Source organism: Lepidochelys olivacea, assembly GCF_965140295.1.
Source record: "Lepidochelys olivacea isolate rLepOli2 genome assembly, chromosome: 1".
Lineage (NCBI taxonomy): Eukaryota > Metazoa > Chordata > Testudines > Cheloniidae > Lepidochelys > Lepidochelys olivacea.
In genome coordinates, this window is record NC_140411.1 from 340,342,197 (window position 1) to 340,364,883 (window position 22,687).

The window sequence follows — 22,687 nt, forward strand, 5'->3', positions numbered from 1 at the left end:
AGTTGAGTTGCCGTACCCTGGAGTCCTGAAGGTTATCTAGGACTCTGATGAGAGCTGCTCATGGCCTGGAAAAGCCAAATGTGACTATTGGTACTTCAGATCCTTTTCCCTACTTTTGCACAGGGCCTTGCTGCTGTTCTGCAGTTAGAGATTCAACACTGCCAAGCCAGTCCCTGCCCCTTTCCCTACCTCCACCCTCCAAGCAGGAGCTCCCTCTGTGGTGTAGTTTTTCCTCCCCTGTTGCAGGGCTACCCATAAAATTCAGGAATAAAAGCTATTGGATAAAATTCCCATTCAGTTAAAAACAGATCTTCCCATAAACCACTATCCCCCCTTATAAGAGACTAAGGAGAGGGGTTTTATTTCTACTCAGGAATTCTAATGACAGCACATCTTCCTCATGTTGAAAAGGCAGCAACACAGTCAAATCATTCTGCAAAAAGAATAGGCAGGTCTGGCCCTAGACCAAGTGGCTCCCCAGGCGAGGAGTGTCTTCCATTTAAATTTTTTAATACCTTATTTTTTTATTGCATTTGTAGCCCATTTCATGACTTTGATGCACGGATTTGCATGCATGATTTATCCCTGTTATAGAAGATAAAATTTGCACACTTGGATCTGTAAAGCTGTATTTATTCATGCCATATATAAGCAGCAATATAAATATATAAAAGCAGCAATTGTTTCCTCTAAGCTTACAGAAACTTTTTAATTTTAAGAAGATATTGAACCGTGCACCAACACTGGGTAAATAATGTTACGGTAGGTAACAGCCTTAGAATGTTAACCCTAGTCCTTTAGTTCAAAAGATTGCTTTTCTCACCTTTGCCCCTGTGAATTGAAGCACAGCACCAGAGAGATCCAAAGACTGGCCAATGGCATTTTCAAGCAATAACGTAGCAAGCGATGTCAGTCTCTTATCGGCCATCATCAAAGATATGTTTTAATATGCCTGAACTTTGAAAGGTTACGCTCACTACTTGTGACTGGCAGCGTGAGCAGAATCCTCCCATTAGGAAAAGTGTCCTTCAGTTCTGCATCATGAATGAATTGGAGAGGAGAGTGCTTCTTGTGTTGCAAAATCTGATGGACATTGTTGAAATTGGCATACAGGTCTTTATCATTGACATCTGAACATTCCACATGTGTCAGTGTCCGATGAAGGTCTGTACAATTGTTCAAGAGTGTTTTCTTTTTTTGCTGGCAGCTTACTATTGCCATACAACACCCCCCAAGATCTTTTCATGGTGCTTCATTTGCTCAAACCTCTCTTTGATGGACACTCGAGCAGTGTCAACGAGTGAGGAAAAAAAAAAACACAAACAAAAAAACCACCACACCCTTTTGAATTTTTCTTCTGAGCTTCCCATCACCTCATCTCTGCCCTTGTAATCAAACTCTCTCTTCTTCCAGTTAATACGAGTTTCCTAGAAGACAGGCTAAATTTTATACCTTTTTTTGGCAGCAATGATGGTATCTTCAAAACCATTGTCTCTTGGCCACAACGAAATCGAGGCAGCTTCTCATCAAAGTAGTAGGGGTTTGGTAGCTATGTCCCTTTTCAGTTGTTACTTACACTCTTCAAGACTTAAAACACAAATACACTTTCACAATAAAACAAGGTTCCCAATATCACAGCTGGACTCTCACTTCACTTCATTCTTATATCTCACTGACTGACTAGCAACACCCCATCCTTTAAATACCTGTGAGGGGATGGCTTACAACATTCTAGGAGGGTCATGGAAAATGTAGTTGTCAGAGAGTCTGGAAGGTACCACAAGATTCTACAAAAGGTCAGAACATTCTAGGAGGTTAGTAAAATGAATACACATATGGAATACCTGAAACATTTTATTTTTGTTGCTAACAAAAAGAGCACCCCAAGCCAGGTGCCTCCAAGCCCGGTGACCCAGGCGCTTGCTGGGATCGCCTTCTCCTAAATCCAGCTCTGAGTACAGGCCAGATTCCTCGCTGGTATAACACCACTGAAGTCAATAGACTTACACCCTGGATAAAGCTGGCCCTACTTGTGCAAACTTTGCAGCTATGTCCACAAACTGTGCGCTGTGCACAAGTAGATCCGTCAGAGGCAACTTCTTCGTGGCTGCACAGCTGGCGGCAGCTTCAGTGAAGAAAGTACCAATACCAGTGTCAAGCTGTCTGGAGTGGTTCATGAACATGAATACTGAACTTAAGACAGACTGTTACAAAACAGGGCACAAACCCCAAACTGGTCATGAGTTCTATACTTAGTTGGTGAAATCTAAGTATCAAGTGGGAGCTCCTCAGGCACTGCAACACCCTTAATATGGAGCCACAGACAGTCCCCTGGGGTACTCTGGTCTATGTTGCCCATCCAGGTAAGCCTGCCTTTGTGATAGATTGTCCCTTACACCAAAAAATCCCAACAGTATTCAGGTTACTCCCAGTCCCAAAGGGCCAGTCACTTACCCAGGTCAAGTGCACCTCAGATCTCAAACCAAAAGACAACGCTTGTAGCCAATCCTATGATAAACTAACTACGACGGAGTCAAGACTCACCACCGCTGGCGCCTCCCACTGGTTGTTCTGGGAATTAGCTCTGTCCCCTGCAGAGCATCCTCAGTGCATGGTGTCTTGCCCGTTGTCCATTCTGCTGCCCTGGACCCACATTGCTCCCCGCTCAGCGGCATCCGCTTCAGGACACTGCCCTCCAGCAGTGCTCACTACTCCAGACTCACCCCCTTCCAAGGGGGGTCCCACAGTTAACAGCAGTGTTTGGGACTCGCACCTGCCTCAGTGGCCAACCACAACCCAAAGTCTAGCCCCTTAGCTCAGGGGCAAGTTGCAGTCTGTATTGGCCACCATCTTCCATGGCCAGGTGCAGTATAAGGAGGGAAACAGGGGGACCCAGGCCCACCCGCTACTCTGGGTCCCAACCTAGGGACCCTCTAGCCACAGCCTCTTTCTGCCCTCCTTCATTCCCCTCTTGTCCACCTATTCTTCCCTGGGCCACTTCCCCTTTGGCGCTGCGCACCTCCCAGGCCCTTTCTAGCAGGGTCTGCAGCCTGGCAGGTAATGGGCTGGAGCCCTCTCCTGCTCCCGCAAGCCTGCCCTGCCTAGCACTGCTCTGTCCAAAATGCTGGCTCCTTGCTTCAGAAGTCTGTCCTTCTCCCTCACTAATCAGGGAGAGACTGCCTTCTGCTCTGTAGGCAGCCTTTATATAGGGCCTTTCCCAGCCCTGATTGGCTGCCTCTTCCTTCCCCTGATTGGCCCTCCACAGGCCTTTATTGATTGGCTGCCGGTCTGTGCAGCATCAAAAGGCCTGTTCTAGCCCTTTTCTCAGGGGGTGGGGCGACCACCCCACCACACTAACTAAAGATTTATTAACTAGGAAAAAAAAATCAGAGCATTATTTATAATGTTAAAGCAGGTTAATATGCACACACAAATGAGTTTCAGTATCAGGGTCCAAAACGTGATAGAAGCTGCTGTAATCTGCAAGCTCTATATGTTCTTTAGGCCCAACCCAAGCTAAACAGCAGGGGTTCCTTGCTTATACTTAGAAGTCTTGCCTTCTCCCTGAAGTCCAAGCAGCATCAAGATAACAATTTCTTGTTGACAGGGATTTTTATTCCCCTTGCCCAGAGCTCAAGCTGTGATGGGACAAGCATTTATGCACATCTTCTCTTCATGGGTCTGGGGGGAGCAATCAACAAATCAACAATCTTTTGTCCACTGATATTCCATAATGGCTTGACTGATGTCTATAGGTTGTCTTTTGTTGGACAGGAGATGACACCTCTTATGGTAAACTAGCAGTTCTCACTTGCTAATGCTTCTTTCCTAACTGTGGGGGTTTACAGTTTCATAGCAAACACTATTATAGTCACAGAGCAAAACACTTAAATATCACCTTATAATGTGGGATAAGATATTGTAAGTGAGATTAATGCATGCAGCAACTCACAAGCATTTCACAAAGTCAAAACATGAAACACATTCTTATAAACTTAACATCCATTTTAACAATGCTAACACACAGGTGAGCCAGACTGGTTTCCAGCTACACATTTGTCAGTGTTCAATGAGGACTAGGAGCCTTGGCATCCGCTGGCCACAACCAGCACAATATGTTTTGATTTCTGTCTGGAATACCATTTTGTCTGAACAGTATCTGGATCATCTGTCTTTTGGTAAATCCACCCTAATCAGGCAACCAGTTCTCGTTTTGGAGATCAAGTGAGATCACATCTGTGACTAGCAGGGAAACTGCTGTACTATTTATAAATAATACTCAGCACTTATGCAGTGCGGTACAGTCTCAAACATTAACTATTGAAATTCACCAGGATTTTGGACACTTCTGGAATTGTTAGGTAGAGCTCCTCTTGGAAAAAACTTGTTTGGTCCTGTAAAAGTTGGCAATGTACACCGCATCATTAAACAGTGCACACAGTCTTTTAAATATGAGCTGACTCTTGCTTTTGGATTATGGGAAGTAGTAAAAGCAGAATAGCATTCCAGAGCCAGTGAGCAACCTTGTGATCAAGTATTTTCTCATGCTGATTACCATAAATGTAGAGCTATATGAAAATTACATCATAAAATTCAAAAGTAAAGAAGGGCTCAGACCAAGACCCTAATACCGCTTGCAACAAGAACCAGGATTCTAACTGCAGCACTGGCCCTATCTCTGTAGCGAACTGAGGCAAACTCCTGGATTCAAACTTCTGAGGAAGTGAGCTGTAGCTCACGAAAGCTCATGCTCTAATAAATTGGTTAGTCTCTAAGGTGCCACAAGTCCTCCTTTTCTTTTTGTAAACTTTGGGTAGTTCAAATTCCAGATCTGAATCTTGCAGCTTGGGCCAATCTCAACCCCCAAACTGGAGAAATATGCTTATGGCTTTAGTCACCAACCAAAAATATGGCCCAGGCTTACTGAGGATTGTGAACCTTTCAGGATAACTCAGAGTTGTTGTGCTTCTAAATTAGTGTTTGTAAAATGGTTTGAGATACTCAGACAGCTGTTGCTACAGATATGCAAGATAGTATGCAAATGGACCAGGATACAAGGATGTTTGACTCATTGTCAAATAGGCTTGGAACTCCAAATACTTGCAATGAATTATTTTACTATTATTTTATGTTAAATGGAAATAAGCAAAGACCACATACTAAAAGGAAATACACAAAATAATAATCAGATTCTATGATGCAATTTAGTGTTCTGACGTTATACACTTGAGAGAGAGACAAGGTAGGTGAAAAGAAAAGGAGTACTTGTGGCACCTTAGAGACTAACCAATTTATTTGAGCATAAGCTTTCGTGAGCTACAGCTCACTTCATTATGCTCAGATAAATTGGTTAGTCTCTAAGGTGCCACAAGTACTCCTTTTCTTTTTGCGAATACAGACTAACACGGCTGCTACTCTGAAAGGTAGGTGAAGTAATATCTTTTATTGGATCAAATTCTGTTGGTGGAAGGTATAAGCTTTTGAGATATAGAGAGCTCTTCTTACATGGCTACAACAACACTGCAATCATTATATTATTATTATTACTATTCGTAATTTATCCTTTTTTATCATGGTAATGGCTAAAGGGTCCCAATCAAGATTGGAATCTCAGTATGTTAGGTGTTGTAGGTAGATACGATCACTGCTCCAAAGAGTTTGCCACCTGATTAAAGCCCAGACACAACTGAGGGAAGAAATAATAGGGGAAAAAAGTAAGAGAGGACAAAAGTAACAGTAATATGATTACATAGGCTAACAGTGTACACAACTTAATGATACCAAATCACAAACTTTTTTTAATTAAAAAATGTCCCTATCAAATGGTAAATCCGCTGTGTTCCCTTACTCTTTAGTCCCACCTGCAGCTCAGAAAAAGTAACCCTGATATCATGTTGCTGACCATTTTAAATTATAACATTTATAATTACTTCTGCTGGAATTCTGCACCACTGTGCAGGGCAGAATTTGTGCAGAATTAATGTTCCCTGCAAATTTTTATTTTTTCGCGCAGAATTTGTGATTTCCTCCAAAATGCTTCTTTTTCCCAGTTTTGCATGTTTCAAATGTATTAGTTACATATAGAAGTAATATTTTTGCGTGCACATGAGCCTGAACCCACCCCCCTCAGCTCCCACCTATCACTACACACACACCCAGCACTGCCGCCCATGCCTGGCACACGGGCATGCATACTACCTCTGGAGACAAAGGGGTGTTGACTGGTGAACTATGTACATGACCCAACACACACACACACACACACACAGACACTCACCCCGACACACACAGTTTACCCTTCCCCATGCTAACTACCTGCTATGCTACAGCTAACCTATAGCGAACTCACCAACCCCCCTCCTGCTACTGTGGTGTGACCCAAAAACCTTACAATACACATATAAGCTTGAACTTGGACAAGACATGACAGACACAAAACAGTCCTTAAGGATGTTAGTGCCCTCTTAGGCCAGGTCGTTACAATACTTTTGTATAACATACTTTTGTATAATATCTTTGTTTAAATTAAATATTTAATTTCACTGAAACAGAAGATACTGTCAACAAAGATTAACAACTTGCTGACAGGTATTTTGAAATAAATTACCAAAAAATTTGAAACTGGTGAAATTATATTGTGTTATTTTGACTAATAAAATATGCAGAATTTTAGAATATTGTGTGCAGAATTTTTAATTTTTTTGGTGCAGAATTCCTCCAGGAGTATATAGTGCTATATATGTGATAATACACAAAGTGTCATGGCATATGTAATGAACACAAGTGCTGAGAACCTAATTTTTATGACTCATCTAAACCCCAAGTAGCACAGTGCCTCCAAACACAATGATGGGGCACTGTTCAGTGTTGACTTAAAGGGGATAATGTCCAAGTCATCATATTGAATTGAGGCATGTCACTGATTTGGCATCATGTCATGCTGCTGTAGTATCATTCCATTGTACTGGATCATAGAATCAGAGAATATATGGTTGAAAGGGACCTTGAGAAGTCATCAAATCCAGACCCCTGCACTGTGCCAGGATCTAGTACACCTAGAGCACATCTGACCGGTGTTTGTCCAACCTGTTTTTAAAAACTTCCAATGAGAGAGATTTTACAACCTTCCTTGGAAGCCTATTCCAGAGGTCATAAAGATTTCCCTGTTAACTAATCTAAATCTCCCTTGCTGTAGATTAAGCCCATCACATCTTGTCCTACATTTAGAGGACATGGAAAACACGGATCACAGTCCTGTTTATAGCAGCTCTTAACATATCTGAGGATTGTTATAAGGTTCCCCCACTCAGTTTTCTTTTCTCAAGACTAAACATGGCCAGGTTTTTTTTAACCTTTCCTTATAGGTCAGGTTTTCTAAACCTTGTATCATTTTTGTTGGTCTTCTTTGGATTCTCTCCAATTAGCCCACCTCTTTCCTAAAGTATCATTGTGGTACCCAGAACTGGACACAATACTGAAGCTGAGGCCTTACCAGTGCCAAGTAAAGGGGGACAATTACAATTGACTTATTCACACAATGCACAGTCAATCTGCAGAACTTGTTCCCAAGGGATGTTGTGAAGGCCAAAATTATAATGGGGTTCCAAAAGAATTAATCATCTCATGACCCATACATAAATCTATGGTAGAGATCATCCTTGAATTGAGGGATTGCCAATGATGAGATAAATTCATGGAGAATAGGTCCAATAAAGGCTATTAGCCAAGATGTCCAGGGATGCAACTTCATGCTCTGGGTGTCCCTAGCCTCTGACTGTAGAAGTGGATGACAAAGGATGGATCACTCAATGATTGCTTGTTCTATTCATTCCCTCTGAAGCAACTAGTATTGACCACTGTCAGAAGACAGGATACTGGTCTACCTGGACCATAGGTCTGACCCACCAATTAGGGATGTAAAGATAGTTTAAAAACGTACTCATTTTAACTATTAAAATTATATCGGTTAACCATTTAATCGTTAACAAGACAGGGCTCCAGGTCCAGGGCTGCCGCACAGCCCCATATAGTGGGGTCCAGGATCAGGGCTGCTGCCAATCTATTTTAAATGTTAACTGTAATTTATTAACAGTAAGACTAATACTTATCGGTAAGGCTATGTTTAGTCACGGGTATTTTTAGTAAAAGTCACAGGCAGTAAACAAAAATTCATGGCCCATGACCAGTCCATGACTTTTACTAAAAATACCTGTGATTAAAACTTGTGGGGGAGCTGCCCGGGGGCACCGCGGGTGCTGGGGGAGGGCAGCTGCACGTGGCTCATGACCCCTGATCGTGCTGGAGGGGGGCGGGCGGCAGCACATGGCCCAGGACCCCTGCTAGTGCTGGGAGGGCGCGGGCAGCAGTGCACGGCCCAGGATTCCCACTGGTGCTGAGGGGGCGTGGGTGGCGGCGCATGGCCCAGGACCCACACTGGTGGGGATGGCAGGTTCTCTACCTGGCTCCGTGCCTCCCCTGACCCAAGGTAGGCTCTGGGTGGCGCCTACCTGGGGGGCTCCCCGGAAGCAGTGACATCTTCCTCGCTCAGCTGCTAGGTGAAAGTCTGGGCTGACAGCTCTGCACGCTGCCTCTGCCCAGAGCACTGGCTTTGCAGCTCCCATTGGCTGGGAACTGCAGCCAATGGGAGCTGTGGGGGTGGTGCCTGCAGGCAGAGGCAGCGCAGGGAGCTGCCTGGCCACACCTCCACCTAACAGCTGAGCGAGGGGGATGTTGCCACTTCCAGGGAGCCCCCCAGGTAAGCGCCGCCCAGAGCCCGCGTCACCCCATCCCATGCCGCAACCCCCTGCTCCCTCCAACAACCAAACTCTGTTGGGTGGGGGGGTCACAGTGGCCCAAGACTGCCCAGCACTGGCCGGTATGACTGGCACAGGGGCTGCCTGAGCCAGGCGCACCGGCCACTACAGAAGTCATGGAGGTCACAGAAAGTCACGGAACCCGTGACTTCCATGACCTCCGTGACAAACTCTCAGCTTTACTTATCGGTTAACCGTTTAATATTTTACATCCCTACCAGCAATGTGGTTCTTATGTTCTCCCGTGGCTTATATATGACATTCCTGTAAATACACCCCCCAAAATAGTAGACTTTTTTGCAACTGCAGCACATTGTTAACATATTCAATTTGTGATCTGCTAGAAACCCCAGACCCCTTTCAGCAGTACGACCACCTTGCCAGTTATTCCCTAGTGTGCATTTTAAACATGAGGGCACACCACGCTCCACAGACGTCATTGAGGTGTGCCATGACTGTAATCGTAATGCACTGTGCCACCCACGGTGTGCTTGATGTCACATGATCCTACCAAGGGGGCATCACAGATGACATGTGATAGGAGACCATGCCACACCAAAACCTCGTCACATGTTGCTATGACATAATGGGATGCAATGTGATGTCATCCCACAAAACAAGTCATGTGTCACGTCATAACATGGTGACTTCCCGGCTTAGAGCCACAGGTGGGCTGGTGTCCCTGGGCTACGGCGGGGCAGTGTTCCCTACTGGGCAGGATGGAGGCCAGAGCCCAACACCTGTCCCCCACCCCCTCTGGCCACTTCCGCCTTCACAACCTCCTGCTCCTAGGCACCAGACTCCGAGCGGCACGGGCAGGCCTGCTGCCGGCCCCGAGGACCCCACGCCAGCCCGGGGCTGCCCGCCGCGCTGCCTGATACGTCCCTGAATTCAGCCGCTACTCGCCAACGAGGCGGGTGGGGGCGCGGCGGAGCGGCTGGACCGGAGCTCTGCGCGCTCTCTCCCCCCGCAGCCAGGAGAGGGCTGAGCCGCCCCTCCGCGGCGGAGTGTTTTCAGGCAGGCGGCGCGGCAGCAGCCCGGGGTCCTCTGCGGGCAAGCGGCGGGGGCCGACGCTGGTGGTGGAGTAGGGGCTAGAGGAGTCCGAGCCGATGTTTACACCGGGCAGAGGTAACCGCCCCCGCCGGCCTGAGGGCCGGGGAGAGGGGCCGCGGCGGGGCGGAGCAGGCTTTTGGGGGTGCAGGGGCTCGTAGGAGTGGGGCCGGGGCAGAGAGCGGGCGGCCTGCAGGGACATCCGGGACGGGGCAGGGCTGGCGGGGAGCGGGGCTGCCTGGAGGAGCGCGGCCAGCGCAGGAGTGGGGCCGGGGCCTGGGGAGGGGGCCGGGGCTCGGGGAGGGGCGGGGGCGGGAGGTTGGACTTCAGCGTGGGGAGAGTTGAGTGCGGGGAAGGGCCCGGTGGGCGTGGAAAGGTCACAGGGCGGAGAGGGGCCATGAGCGGGAGGGCGCTCGCTGCGGGCGGGGGGACACGCGAGGGGAAGTTGGCTTCCGGGGTTTGCCTGAGGGAGGAGCGGGGGAAATGTGAGGGAAGGGCTGGGTGGGTGGAGTGTGGGGCGGAGGGGAGTAAGATGAGGCTGGGGGCAAAAGGCCTTGGGAGGCTAAGGGGGTGGAGGGAGAGAAGGGGGGAGGTGCCAGGCGGGCAAGGAGAAAAGGTGGGGGGGGGGGGTTGGTATTTGAAGGGGTAGACAAAGGAGGTGACCCTCAGTTGAACCAGGGTATTCGGTGGGGATGGGTTTGTGTGTGACATGTAGAGCAGGTGAGAGGGTTGTTTGTTTACTTTTGTGTGGACACATGGTTTTTTTCCATCTAGTGACTGTGTTTTGGGCCTTTTCTTTTTGCGTTCACCCTAGCAAAGGAGGCCCATCTGTGGAGTTAGGACAGTAAAAACTTTTTTCAATAAGGCAGACGGAATAGAAAGTAAAAGTCAGTGATGAACCTTAGATCAAACCCACCTTTTCCATGCTTGTGTTTAATTATGAATTTTCGCCTTCATCCGTCTCTTTTGGTCTGTTTTGTGGGTTTGAGTTTAGGTTTGACTGGGTGATTGTGGCATTTCACTGATGCAGACCGTTTGGATTATTCTTTAAACTTGTTTAGTTCTGACAGTTTGTGCATCTGTCATGGAATATTTGTCATAGGGAACCATGCAGAGTTTGCAGTTTGCATTTTTAAGTACCTTATCAAAATGGGACTAATTTATATAATTCCTCAATTTGCTTAGTCAGTATTTTATAAAATAACTGGACAAGACCCTGTAATGGTGACTAATATGCAACTCCCCATAGCAGCACAGAGAGATTTGGGGGGAAAACCTTTTTTTTCTAATCAAATACAAAATCTGGTCTTGAGTACTTTACTTTTAGATACTGACTTTCATCCCTGGATTTCATAGTACTTACAAACATAAATTAATGAAACCCCAAAACAACACTATTATTGAATGCCCATTTTGTAGATGGTGAAAAACTTAAGTACAGAGGAGTGGGTGCTGAGCTTTCTTCTTCCAACTTTTAAGGTTGGCTGCATTAATTATGCTATCTGTATATATTTTGTATAACTCTTTGCGATTGTTCAAGATAAAAAAGCACTACAATAAGTATTTTCTGCTAAGCATTGTCTGTGTACTATTTAAAAAAAAGCTGGGGCTGGACTCCTGTACAAGTTCCCCAGGTGTCCTAGAACTGACAGTCTTTGTACTCTGCACTATTGTGAATACAACTACATCAAGTTTTCACATATCAGGCTTGTTATAAAGAAAAAAAATTCAGAAACAAATCAAGAAAATTCCCAAACAAAACCTAAGATTGTGTTAAGGGAGGAAACAAAATTAATTAAAAAAATTAGAAAGTTGTACAATGTTTACAAAACCAAACATTTGGAAGTGAGGACACTACAAGGCTATAAGTTCACAACCCCTAAATGTCACTACAGATCATCCCATTAAAAACAATGAGGAGTCCTTGTGGCATCTGAGAGACTAACACATTTATTTGGGCATAATTTGTTAATCTCTAAGGTGCCACAAGGACTCCTCATTGTTTTTGCTGATACAGACTAACACGGCTACCACTCTGAAACCTGTCACTCCAGTAAAGTTTTCAACACCTTCCTTAACTCTGACCTTCCTATTTACCCCCATCTTTTTGTATCTAACTTCTAGTTATGAGCCACAGATTTCTACTACTTACTAGGTTATAAACTGTTAATGCCTGTTTCCGCAATACACACTCAAATGAGTGGTTGGATATCAGTTTCTTTATCATTTACATAGTATGGTCAAAACCTCACATTTTTCATATAGCCCTCCTTGTCATCCATACTAGACCTTGCCTTTGTTCACCACATTATGAACTGTATGCCTTTCTTTACCCTGTTCATTTATCCAGTGTTGGCCAGCTATAGATCAGAGATCAAAATTCTCAATATCAGCCTTAATATACAGGCCGCATACCTGCAAAGATGAGACATTCCTTTGCAAAAGACAGTCCTGAATTTCTCCCTGATCTTGATGTAAGCTAGCAGGGTGGGTGCAAATATGACTGTTCCGCAAATGACCATGCTACTATAATTTATATGTGCAACAGAGGATGTTTAAATTTTTTTTCAAGCAACAACTGATGGGTGAGCAAAGGTAAGGGTCACAGTGTTAACAAATATTTAGGGACTTTCCAGCATTTATTTTTTTGACCTAACAGACTTTTAATTGATGACCTTTTGAGGTCTCTTCCAGTCCTATGAGTCTATGATTTTAATAAAGGTCATTTTAAATTTATAGATATGTTTCCTTTAACTTTTTTCCAACAAAGCTTTTTATTTAGTGGTGTCATCAGGAAGAACACAACTTTATCAAGTACAATTGTTAAAGAGAATCTAGTGGAATATTAAAATGGACTGAATCTCATTGGTGGGGACATTAAGCTGACTTTAATATGGAAGAACGTTCAACTTTAAAATCCCCCCCCCCAAAAAAAACAAACAAACAAACAAACAAAAAACTTGAGTAGCTGTCTTGGATTAATATGGCCTCTATTATATGCCATTTGTAAGCTTGGACTGCTAAATGTTACTTTTGAACTTGGGGCAAAATATTTAGAGGAACTGATGTTGCAACTGGATTCAAGATCCTAGACCCCAAATACTTACATATAACCTATTTCCATAGATCCAGTTGCAGCATCTGGCCTTTAGTATGTTGCTTTTTAAATGTACTGACTTAACACAAAATCTATTTTAATTCCATTCTAATTAAACCAAAAAGTCAAAATACAGTGTTATGGGGATTGGATGGCTGCAGGGATCAGTGATGGGTTATGGTCCTATGGAGTCTTTCAGCAGTAACTAGTCACTACTTATCAGGTCATTAGGGAGTCAAAGTTGTTACCATCTGCTAGCAGCTTTGTAACTCGAGAAATTAATTGCCCTCTGTCCTGTTCCCAGTTAATACAAATCAATACCCTCTCCCTCCAAACCCTCACAGTTGGCACTCACTGGGACTTCTGTCAGCAGAGAGGCCAAGTTTTGAATGGGTCATCCATGGTAACTGACCTGTCTCTCACCATTATTGGTATGTCTTCACTGGAAAAAAATAAAAAGAGGGGAAAAAAAGTGCAGTCTTATCTCAGGTTGGCTAATCTAGGTTAAATTAGCAGTGAGGACATACCAATTTGACTTTTACCTCAAGCTAGCACCATAAGTGTGAGCAGGGAATGAACTCAAGCTTCTAATCCCGAGTTAAAAGTGAGTTGGTATTCACTGCTATTTTAAATCATATTAGTTAATTTGAGTTAAGAAAGCACTTTTTCTTGCATTAAAGACGTACACTGTATGTAAGGAGCACAATGTGGAAAACCTTAAACTGTTGCTATGCTTGCTGAATTTTCTGTTGCTATCCTTGGTGAATTTTTTGTGATATAGATTGGTTTAAAACAATTATTTATAAAAATCAGACCAACATTTTAGGAAATTTTTAATGGAAAACTCTCCATGTTCAATACAGTATTAAGACTAATTATAATTTGGGGGAAAATTATTGAAGAATTTTTCCATTTAATCAGGAGAAAATAGAAAAAGTACTTAATTAGAAATAGGGATTTTCTTCATTGAGGTGTTTTATTTTTATATGTATACTTTTCAAATATGTGTAGTTAAGAACAGGTAAAACCGATGGATTAAGGGGCACTGTTAGATAACGAAGGCCTACAATGTGAGTGTTGGATGTATAAAATAAAGTTTTTCAATACTGGAAAACATTTTTCTTACATTTTTATTTCTTTTGACATGCAAATATCCCATAGTTTTGTTTTTTACCCAAACATTTAAAGAAAATGAGAAACAAATGAATCTGACTAGTCAGTTTTCATTGTCCAAGATGACTGAAGTATAGAAAATACATGAAAAGAAATAGCAAAAAGAAATTTCTTTTCACTACTCTTCGTTCTAACAATTTAAGTAGATATTAGTAACACAGCGAAAGATGTCTCTCCTCCCACCCTCTAGAAGATTTTAAATTCAACAATGTCCCTTCAAAAGTTTTTTAAATTTTCTCTGGGGAAAAAAGAATGCATTTTAAAAGCATAACTTACTAGAAATGAGGGTATTAAAAAATCCTTTGCCTTCAGCCTTGATTCTGCAAATGCTTATGTGCTTAACTTTAAGCATGTGAATAATCACAATGGGACTAAGGCTCAGATTTTCAAAGGCTCTCATTTTCAAATGTCTTTTAGAGACCTAGAAGCCTAAATCCCATTGACTGTCAATAGCTTTTAGGTTCCTAAATGCCTTTTGAAAATGAGATTTAGGTTCCCAAATCAGTTAAGTATTGTAACACGAAGCACAACAATGCCTGAATACCTGTAGAAATCTGGATCTAAAGCTAAGCATGTATATAAATATTTGCTGAATCGGGGCTGTAGTTTTTGTCAGTCTATAAACATCCCACAATAGCCCTTTTGATACTTCAGGATCCAAAAGTGCATAGCAGCAGTGAGCATACCAGCAACCTCAATCTGAATTGCATGAACAGTTAAAAAAAAAAAAAAAATTTGCAGCTCGTGGTAGGGGAAAAAAGATTTTCTGGGAAAGCCTTTCTTTGAGGGGTTGTTTTTTTTTTTTTATTTAAGCTTGTAGGTACTTGGCTCTGATCAGGAAACTTTTTTTTTTTTTTAAATGGGAATGCTAGCTTTGCTGCAAAGATTAGGTTTTCTCCAGGCTGTTGTAGTTTTGAACAGTCATCTGACTGCACAGTTCAGGTTGAAGAGAATGCCATAATATATGCTGAAAGCAATTACAGGCATTTGGGTTTCGTGCAGTACTCACATTTTCTCCTTAATCATGATCTTAGTGCCATAGGAACAGCGTGGCAGTGTAGTTCTTTTGAATATCATCTTCCAGGTTGATTGCTTAGCTGCACCCAATTTTCTAATTGAATTTCATCCTCATACTGGATGAAATTTACTTTACTTCAACTATTCTTAGTGAATGTCAGGATATAGTGAAAACTAGTTTGTTCATATATTGCCAATGCAATAATAATGGTGATATTCCTGTACTTCTGCAGATTTGCCTGGGTAACATAATGCCAGCTGAGCGTAAAAAGTCAGCCAGTATGGAAGAAAAAGAATCTTCATTAAATAACAAAGAAAAAGACTTCAGTGAAAGGCGGTCAGTGAGCAGTAGAGAGAAAGCAAAGGAGGATGTGAAGGTTGGCCTAAAGAGAGAGACTCTGAAGGCACCTGAAGATAAAAAGAAAAAACTGGAGGAGGATAAACGGAAAAAAGAAGACAAGGAGCGAAAGAAAAAAGAAGAGGACAAGATAAAAGCTGAAGAAGAGCAGAAGAGAAAAGAAGATGAAGAAAAAAAGAAATTTGAAGAGGAAGAGAAAAAGAAACAAGAAGAGGAAGTAAAACGTCAGCAAGAGGAGGCAGCTGCACAATTGAAGTAAGATTTATGTTTAAGTCTTAACTGTGCCTAACAGTATAGTCCTTACTCAGGCAGAATTCCCGTTGAAGTCAGTGGGAGTTGTGCCAAAGTTAGGACTGCAGTATTGGGTCACTTTTTTTAATTTTATGAATAAGAAGGTAAAAAAATATATAATTGTTTGGTAAATATAGATGTCCGTGTCAAGTGATATGCTCAGTGCTATTTGTGAGAAGCTAAAAGTATGCAGTAGTTGTTTGTATGTACTAACCGCTATCACTTTGGCTTATACATTGGATTTTGGTAATGTCATCTGTCTGGAGATCTCATGTGGTGTATAAATGTGCCTGAATTAAACATCACAAAGTCTCATTGAGGTTCAGAAGTGTTACCCCATTTTACAGATGGGGAAACAGAGGCACAAAGAGGCCAAGTGACTTGCCTGTGATCACAATGAAATATATCCAGGAATAGGTGCTGGGCATCTTGATTCTCAGTCCAGTACTTCAGCCACAAGACCAACCTTACTATATAAGCAGTTGCTGTAAACCTTTAAGCACTGGAAATGGGCTGTGATCTCTAAAGCCATCCAATAGTCAGCAGTCACAAATAATTGGTATTTGGATGGAAAATCTGCAAGGAGAACCTGGATAGGATGCAGCAGAAAGTGGTGTTAATTTAGTTTTCTCTCCGAGTCAGTATCCATAGCAGGGTTTTAAGAGACACTATGGTGTTGGAGGGAAACAAAACCAAGATTCTGACCATTTGTGTTCATTAAAGATACCATGACACTTTTTTAAAGAGTAAGGATATTAATGTGTCTGTCTTGGTCAGACTCCAGGCGAATACATTTTGTCTACTTAAATTGCCTTTGCAATATCAGTTGGATTTGGAATTCTTCTTATCTAGAACACTTGTGTAGTGTTACTTTATTCTGTTAACAGCTGCTGTATTCTGTCCCAAAGTGAATTGTATTTCTTTCTTGAGTAAAATGATTGTAGTATTTATGCTTTGTTAATGCTTTGTGATAAAAAATTTCTGTATAGAACCTTGCTAATGTGTTTGTTTTAATACATAAATGGCACTTCCTTAGAAAAGATTTAATAGAAGTGCTATTTAGTGAAGCCTTGGAGTTACTAGGACTTCCTTATTATCAGTAAAATATATTACAGAACATTCATTAGTACATATAAAGTATCAGGAAAAATTTAAACTGCACTACAGTTGAGATAAATTAGCTTGTGGTGCATTATCCTTGTTTTGAAATGGTTCATTTACTTGTCAGTTTACAAAATTCAGTAATCTATAATGGAAATTAGTGAGGTCTTATCAGGTTATAACTATTGTTGTTTCTTTCTTTAGAGAGAAAGAGGAAGCACATCAACTGCATCAGGAAGCTTGGGAGCGCCATCAAGCAAGAAAGGAACTTCGCAGCAAAAACCAGAATGCACCAGACAACCGTCCTGAGGAGAATTTCTTTAGCAGGCTGGACTCGAGTCTGAAGAAGAACACTGCTTTTGTTAAGAAGCTAAAAACTATCACAGAACAACAGAGGGACTCCTTGTCTCATGATTTTAATAGCCTCAATTTAAGCAAGTACATTGCAGAAGCTGTAGCTTCTATTGTTGAAGCAAAGCTGAAAATATCAGATGTGAACTGTGCCGTGCACTTGTGTTCTCTCTTTCACCAGCGCTATGCTGATTTTGCTCCATCACTACTTCAGGTTTGGAAAAAGCATTTTGAAGCAAGGAAAGAAGAGAAAACTCCCAACATTACCAAACTAAGAACTGACTTGCGTTTCATTGCAGAATTGACAATAGTTGGGATTTTCACTGATAAAGAAGGTCTGTCTTTAATCTATGAACAGCTAAAAAACATTATTAACGCTGATCGAGAGACTCACGCTCATGTTTCTGTGGTAATAAGCTTTTGCCGGCATTGTGGAGATGATATTGCTGGTTTGGTACCAAGGAAGGTTAAAAATGCTGCAGAAAAGTTTAACTTGAGTTTTCCTCCTAGTGAGATAATCAGCCCAGAGAAGCAACAGCCCTTCCAGAATTTGTTGAAGGAATACTTTACATCTTTGACCAAACACCTGAAAAGGGACCACAGAGAGCTGCAAAATATTGAGAGACAAAACAGGTGACATTTAAATACTGTACTTCATAAATTGATATAATAGTGCAGCTCATAGAATGCTTTAAGATTTCTTTAATTGTTGCCACCAAAGTAAAATTATGTGGAAGAAGCGCTTTGTTGCAGAAGGGTCTCTGAAATAACATGCTTAAAAATTTCCCAACTAGAAAATCTTCTAGAGCCTGGAATGTTACCTAATACGATATTAGGTTTTAAATAATTTTTAGAGGGAAACTGTTAAGTAAGTTTCTCTTGCTTTAATTTTTTTCAACTCCTCCACTGGTTTTGTAACACTCCTTTAACAGCTTAGAGGCTAACAAATTTATTTGAGCATAGGCTTTCGTGAGCTACAGCTCACTTCATCGGATGCATGTAGTGGAAAATACAGTGGGGAAATTTTGTATGCACAGAGAACATGAAAAAATCTCCCCACTGCATTTTCCACTATATGCATCCGATGAAGTGAGCTGTAGCTCATGAAAGCTTATGCTCAAATAAATTTGTTAGTCTCTAAGGTGCCACAAGTACTCCTTTTTCTTTTTGCTGATACAGACTAACACGGCTGCTATTCTGAAACCTTTAACAGCTTGAGACTAGCGTTTCTTTCCCAGCTGGTTTTGTCCTTTTCCAGTTGGCAGCAAGTATTTTTATTTTTTTCCCCCTTCCCACCCACATATTTCTTATGGACCATATGCTGACATGGATTTGTTTATTTTTTTGTGTGTACCAACATTGTACATCGTGTCAGCATAGCTCTAAGTATAGAGGGGAAATAGTTTGTCAAAGAAGTGTACTTTCCAAATTTCTTATATATTAAAATCTAAAGTCAAAATTTGGGCCTAACCTACTCAACCATGTCCTGTTAAACCTTGACTCAGAACATTAAATGCTTCAGGACCTCAGCTAACTATAAATGTCTGAGGCTGGAAAGAAACTTCCACCATAGATAGGCGTGTTGTTGAATAAATATGTACTTTTCTCTGAAGCATCCAGAACTGGTCATTGTTAAAGCCAGAATGGTCTCCTAGGTGGACTGATGGTCTGATAAGGGCACAGGACTGGACAGGACCTCCTGGGTCATCAAGGCCAGTCTTCTTATATGACAGGCATTCTCATCATACGATCTCATTTGTATGATGTGGTAATTCCTATATTCTTAGAATATTTCCAATAGAGATAAGCAAAAGCACATGAATTGTGCAGTTATTGGTGATGGGCCTGAACCAAAATTCTGGATATGAAATATTTATCCCAAGTCAAACTGCATATGTCTATAATGTTGAGTACAAAAAGCCCTCTGATCTGAACACTTCCAACTTCGGGGTTTGAAATCTAGACTCAAATTTGAACTTCTCAAAGTGTGGGGTGATCAGTTTTGGTATTGGAGTTGGCCTATTATAAGGATTTATGTGAGAGATACAAACTCAAGCATCTGTTGTAGTCCAGTCCCATCCTTATCAGTTAAATGACTGTATTTTGCTATATAAGAAGTTGGAATGTGTAGTGACTTTTACTATAGTCCAACTCCTTATACTACTTACTTGTTCAGGGAGAGTCAAAACACAAGTATAATTTTTTTTGCAATTTAATAAGTGTATACCTTCATTATTTAAACTAAAATGGTTACAATTAAGTAAGTCTGTCATAAAGACAAATGTAGCAGAAACAGTGGGAACAAGTAGGTGAACTTCATTGCTGGCGGATTTGATTGCAGTTATCCTTCCTCCTCCTCTTTGTGGCTGTTCATTTAAGCAGCAGCTGTTCTGTATTGAGAGGACTGGCATGTCCAACTAATAATTTAAGTCCACTGACATGCATCTTTTCTTAATTACCAAGCAGTTACAAACAGTTGTAAAGTTCTTTAGTTTATAAAATTTTCCAGGAGTATTAGTTTAACACCTGACTGGGTGTTTCAACTACAGAGCTACCAGTAAAGAGCTGGACAGGAAACGGTTTCCCTGTCTTTGAAACTCTTGTGGGACAAACCCAAGATCTTCAGAAGTTTTTTTGTGTAGAAAAACCACAGGAAAAAAAGAGAGGCCGCAGAATAACCAACAGGTGGTGAGGGCACTCAGCTGAGGTGTGGTATGGAAGACCCAGGCTCAAGTCCTTTGTCTGAATCAGGCAGATCAGGAACATTAATAGGGTCTCCCGTGCCCCAGGCGAATGCCCTGGATGTCAGCCACTATTAGCTATTCTTGAGTCTGTCTCTGGACCATAAATTCCATCCGGGACCTGAGAAACCTTTCCTGACAAAAGGTGTAGAACTTAAAGTACAAAGTCTTTTTTTGGTGCATAGGTGATAAAACAGTATCATTTAGGATCTTGTTGAGATGGTTGCATTGGTTATATATTAAAATATATATTTTAAAATGTTAGCCTTCTGCCTTAATAACAATTAGAGCGAGTGAGAGATTATTCTCAATTTCTCAAAAATTCCCTTTTCTGTTTAATTTAATATAATTAATGGTTCTCTTTCTCCATAGACATACCTGCATACATTAGATTTGGATGGCATGAGGCCAAAGACCAATGAGAAGTTGGAGTATGCAACTGAATATCATTTAGAGTGTAGTTCTATTCTAAAAAGTGACTATAAAAATGATAGCTCCTTCCTTATTCAACAGATTTGGCAATTAATTGATCTTTAACTACTCATGGTAAATAGGCCCAATGGCCTGTGATGGGATGTTAGATGGGGTGGGATCTGAGTTACTACAGAGAATTCTTTCCTGGGTGTCTGGCTGGTGAATCTTGCCCACATGCTCAGGGTTCAGCTGATCGCCATATTTGGGGTCGGGAAGGAATTTTCCTCCAAGGCAGATAGGAAGAGGCGCTGGGGGTTTTTCACCTTCCTCTGTAGCATGGGGCACGGGTCACTTGCTGGAGGATTCTCTGCACCTTGAAGTCTTTAAACCATGATTTGAGGACTTCAGTAGCTCAGACATAGGTGAGAGGTTTATTGCAGGAGTGGGTGGGTGAGATTCTGTGGCCTGCATTGTGTAGGAGGTCAGACTAGATGATCATAATGGTCCCTTCTGACCTTAATGTCGATGAGTCTAAGAGATCTATTGAAAGACAATGTGCTTTACTGACAAAAATAAGCTTACTGTTTTTTTTAATTCTCAATAGTACTGCAGAACCAACTTGAACAGGGAGAGAGCTAGAATAGGTTCCTCCTTATACATCAACTGAATAGTTTACGTAGGGTATATATTCACTGCAGAGTTAACTTGAGTTGGCCTAGCTCAGGGGTCGGCAACCTTTCAGAAGGGGTGTGCCGAGTCTTCATTTATTCACTCTAATTTAAAGTTTTGCGTGCCAGTCATACATTTTAACATTTTTAGAAGGTCTCTTTCTATAAGTCTTTAATATATAACTAAACTATTGTTGTATGTAAAGTAAATAAGGTTTTCAAAATGTTTAAGAATCTTCATTTAAAATTAAATTAAAATGCAGAGCCCCTCGGACTGGTGGCCAGGACCCAGGCAGTGTGAGTGCCACTGAAAATCAGCTTGTGTGCTGCCTTTGGCACACGTGTCATAGGTTGCCTACCCCTGGCCTAGCTCAACTGAGAGCAGCCATGCTTCAAAATAACATTCAAGCTATCCAGAGTGTAGTGTAGTGGTTGTGTTAGCAACTGATGTGTTGTTTTAACTTGAGCTGTTGCCTATCCACCCCACTGCGCCCACCAACTCAAGTAAAAGTACCATCATGCTCGAATGAAGGGTTTTTGTGTGAGGATAGGACTCAAGTTAGGGGTGACGCTCAAGTTGTAACTCAGGTTAACATTGCAGTGAAGACAAACCCTATGGTCCAACCAGTTGCCCCTGTATAAACCAACTGAAAGCAGTAGTCGTGTGCACAAGTGTTATTGATAGCAAAACCTGAAGATGAAGTGTAACTAAGGACATAATCTGGCTTGTAGAATCTTTGTTACTGGTGGTCATGGGTCAGCAAGAAAAAAACATGCTTGATTCTCAGATCCCAGGCTGAGTTCTCAAAGCTAACTGCACTAAGCAAGGAGGAACTGTACTTTTTTTTGTAAATTAAGCATGTTAAGATACAGTAAACATGTAACTCTACAATTTTATCTTTAAACACTTCAGATTAGTACTGAGTTTCAAAGTGTTGTTGCATCTAGAAACCTAGTGAATAACAGTATAAACATCTTTAGTAGCAAGCTCTGACCCACAAGTTCATTTATAAAGGAGGTCAATAAATTTAAAATCTTTGTCAACTAATTGGTTTTCTCCTTTCAGAATGCTTATTTTAGAAGTTGGAAACTATCCCTAATTGATGCCTTTACTGGCAAGGAAATACTGTTCATTGTTGCTGAGTAAATAGCACTTTTTAAATGCAGTAAAAAACATTTTTCATTGAAGAACTATGAAACCAGCAAAACTTATGTCACTTGTGTGTAGTAATGTCATGGAGGTGGTATGATGGGACTGCTTGCAATGGCATGTGGCCCATCGGCAACTGCCAGTAGCAAAAATCCCCAATGGCTGGAGATGGGACACTACATGGGAAAAGCTCTGAGTTCCTCCAGAGAATTGGCTACATGCTCAGGGTATAACTGATGGCCATATTTGCAGTTGGGAAGGATTCCCCTCCCTTCCCCTCCCCCCCCCCCCCGTTAGATTGGCAGAGATCATGGGAGTTTTTTTGTCTTCCTCTGCAGCATGGAGCATGGGTCTCTTGCAGGTTTAAATTAGGGCTGTAAAGCAATTAAAAAAATTAATCATGATTAATCACACTGTTAAACAATAATAGAATACTATTTATTTAAATATTTTTGGATGTTTT

At 41.8% G+C, this 22,687-nt stretch overlaps 1 protein-coding gene across 4 annotated transcripts in view; it reads left to right on the forward strand.

Moving 5' to 3' along the window:
* Positions 1-9,724: 9,724 nt before the first annotated feature.
* The window catches only part of UPF2 (UPF2 regulator of nonsense mediated mRNA decay), a gene marked incomplete at its 3' end in the record, with an annotated part of 133,945 nt that continues 120,982 nt past the window's right edge, over positions 9,725-22,687 (forward strand). For 3 of the 4 annotated variants that reach the window (XM_084623475.1, XM_084623476.1, XM_084623477.1), the window contains exons 1-3: positions 9,728-9,941; positions 15,384-15,763; positions 17,105-17,884. In XM_084623475.1, coding sequence (XP_084479601.1) covers positions 15,402-15,763; positions 17,105-17,884 — 1,142 coding nt within the window. In that variant the 5' untranslated portion in view covers positions 9,728-9,941; positions 15,384-15,401. Of the gene's footprint in view, positions 9,942-15,383; positions 15,764-17,104; positions 17,885-22,687 lie in introns of all 4 variants that reach the window. The other variant, XM_084623474.1, reaches the window with a different exon arrangement.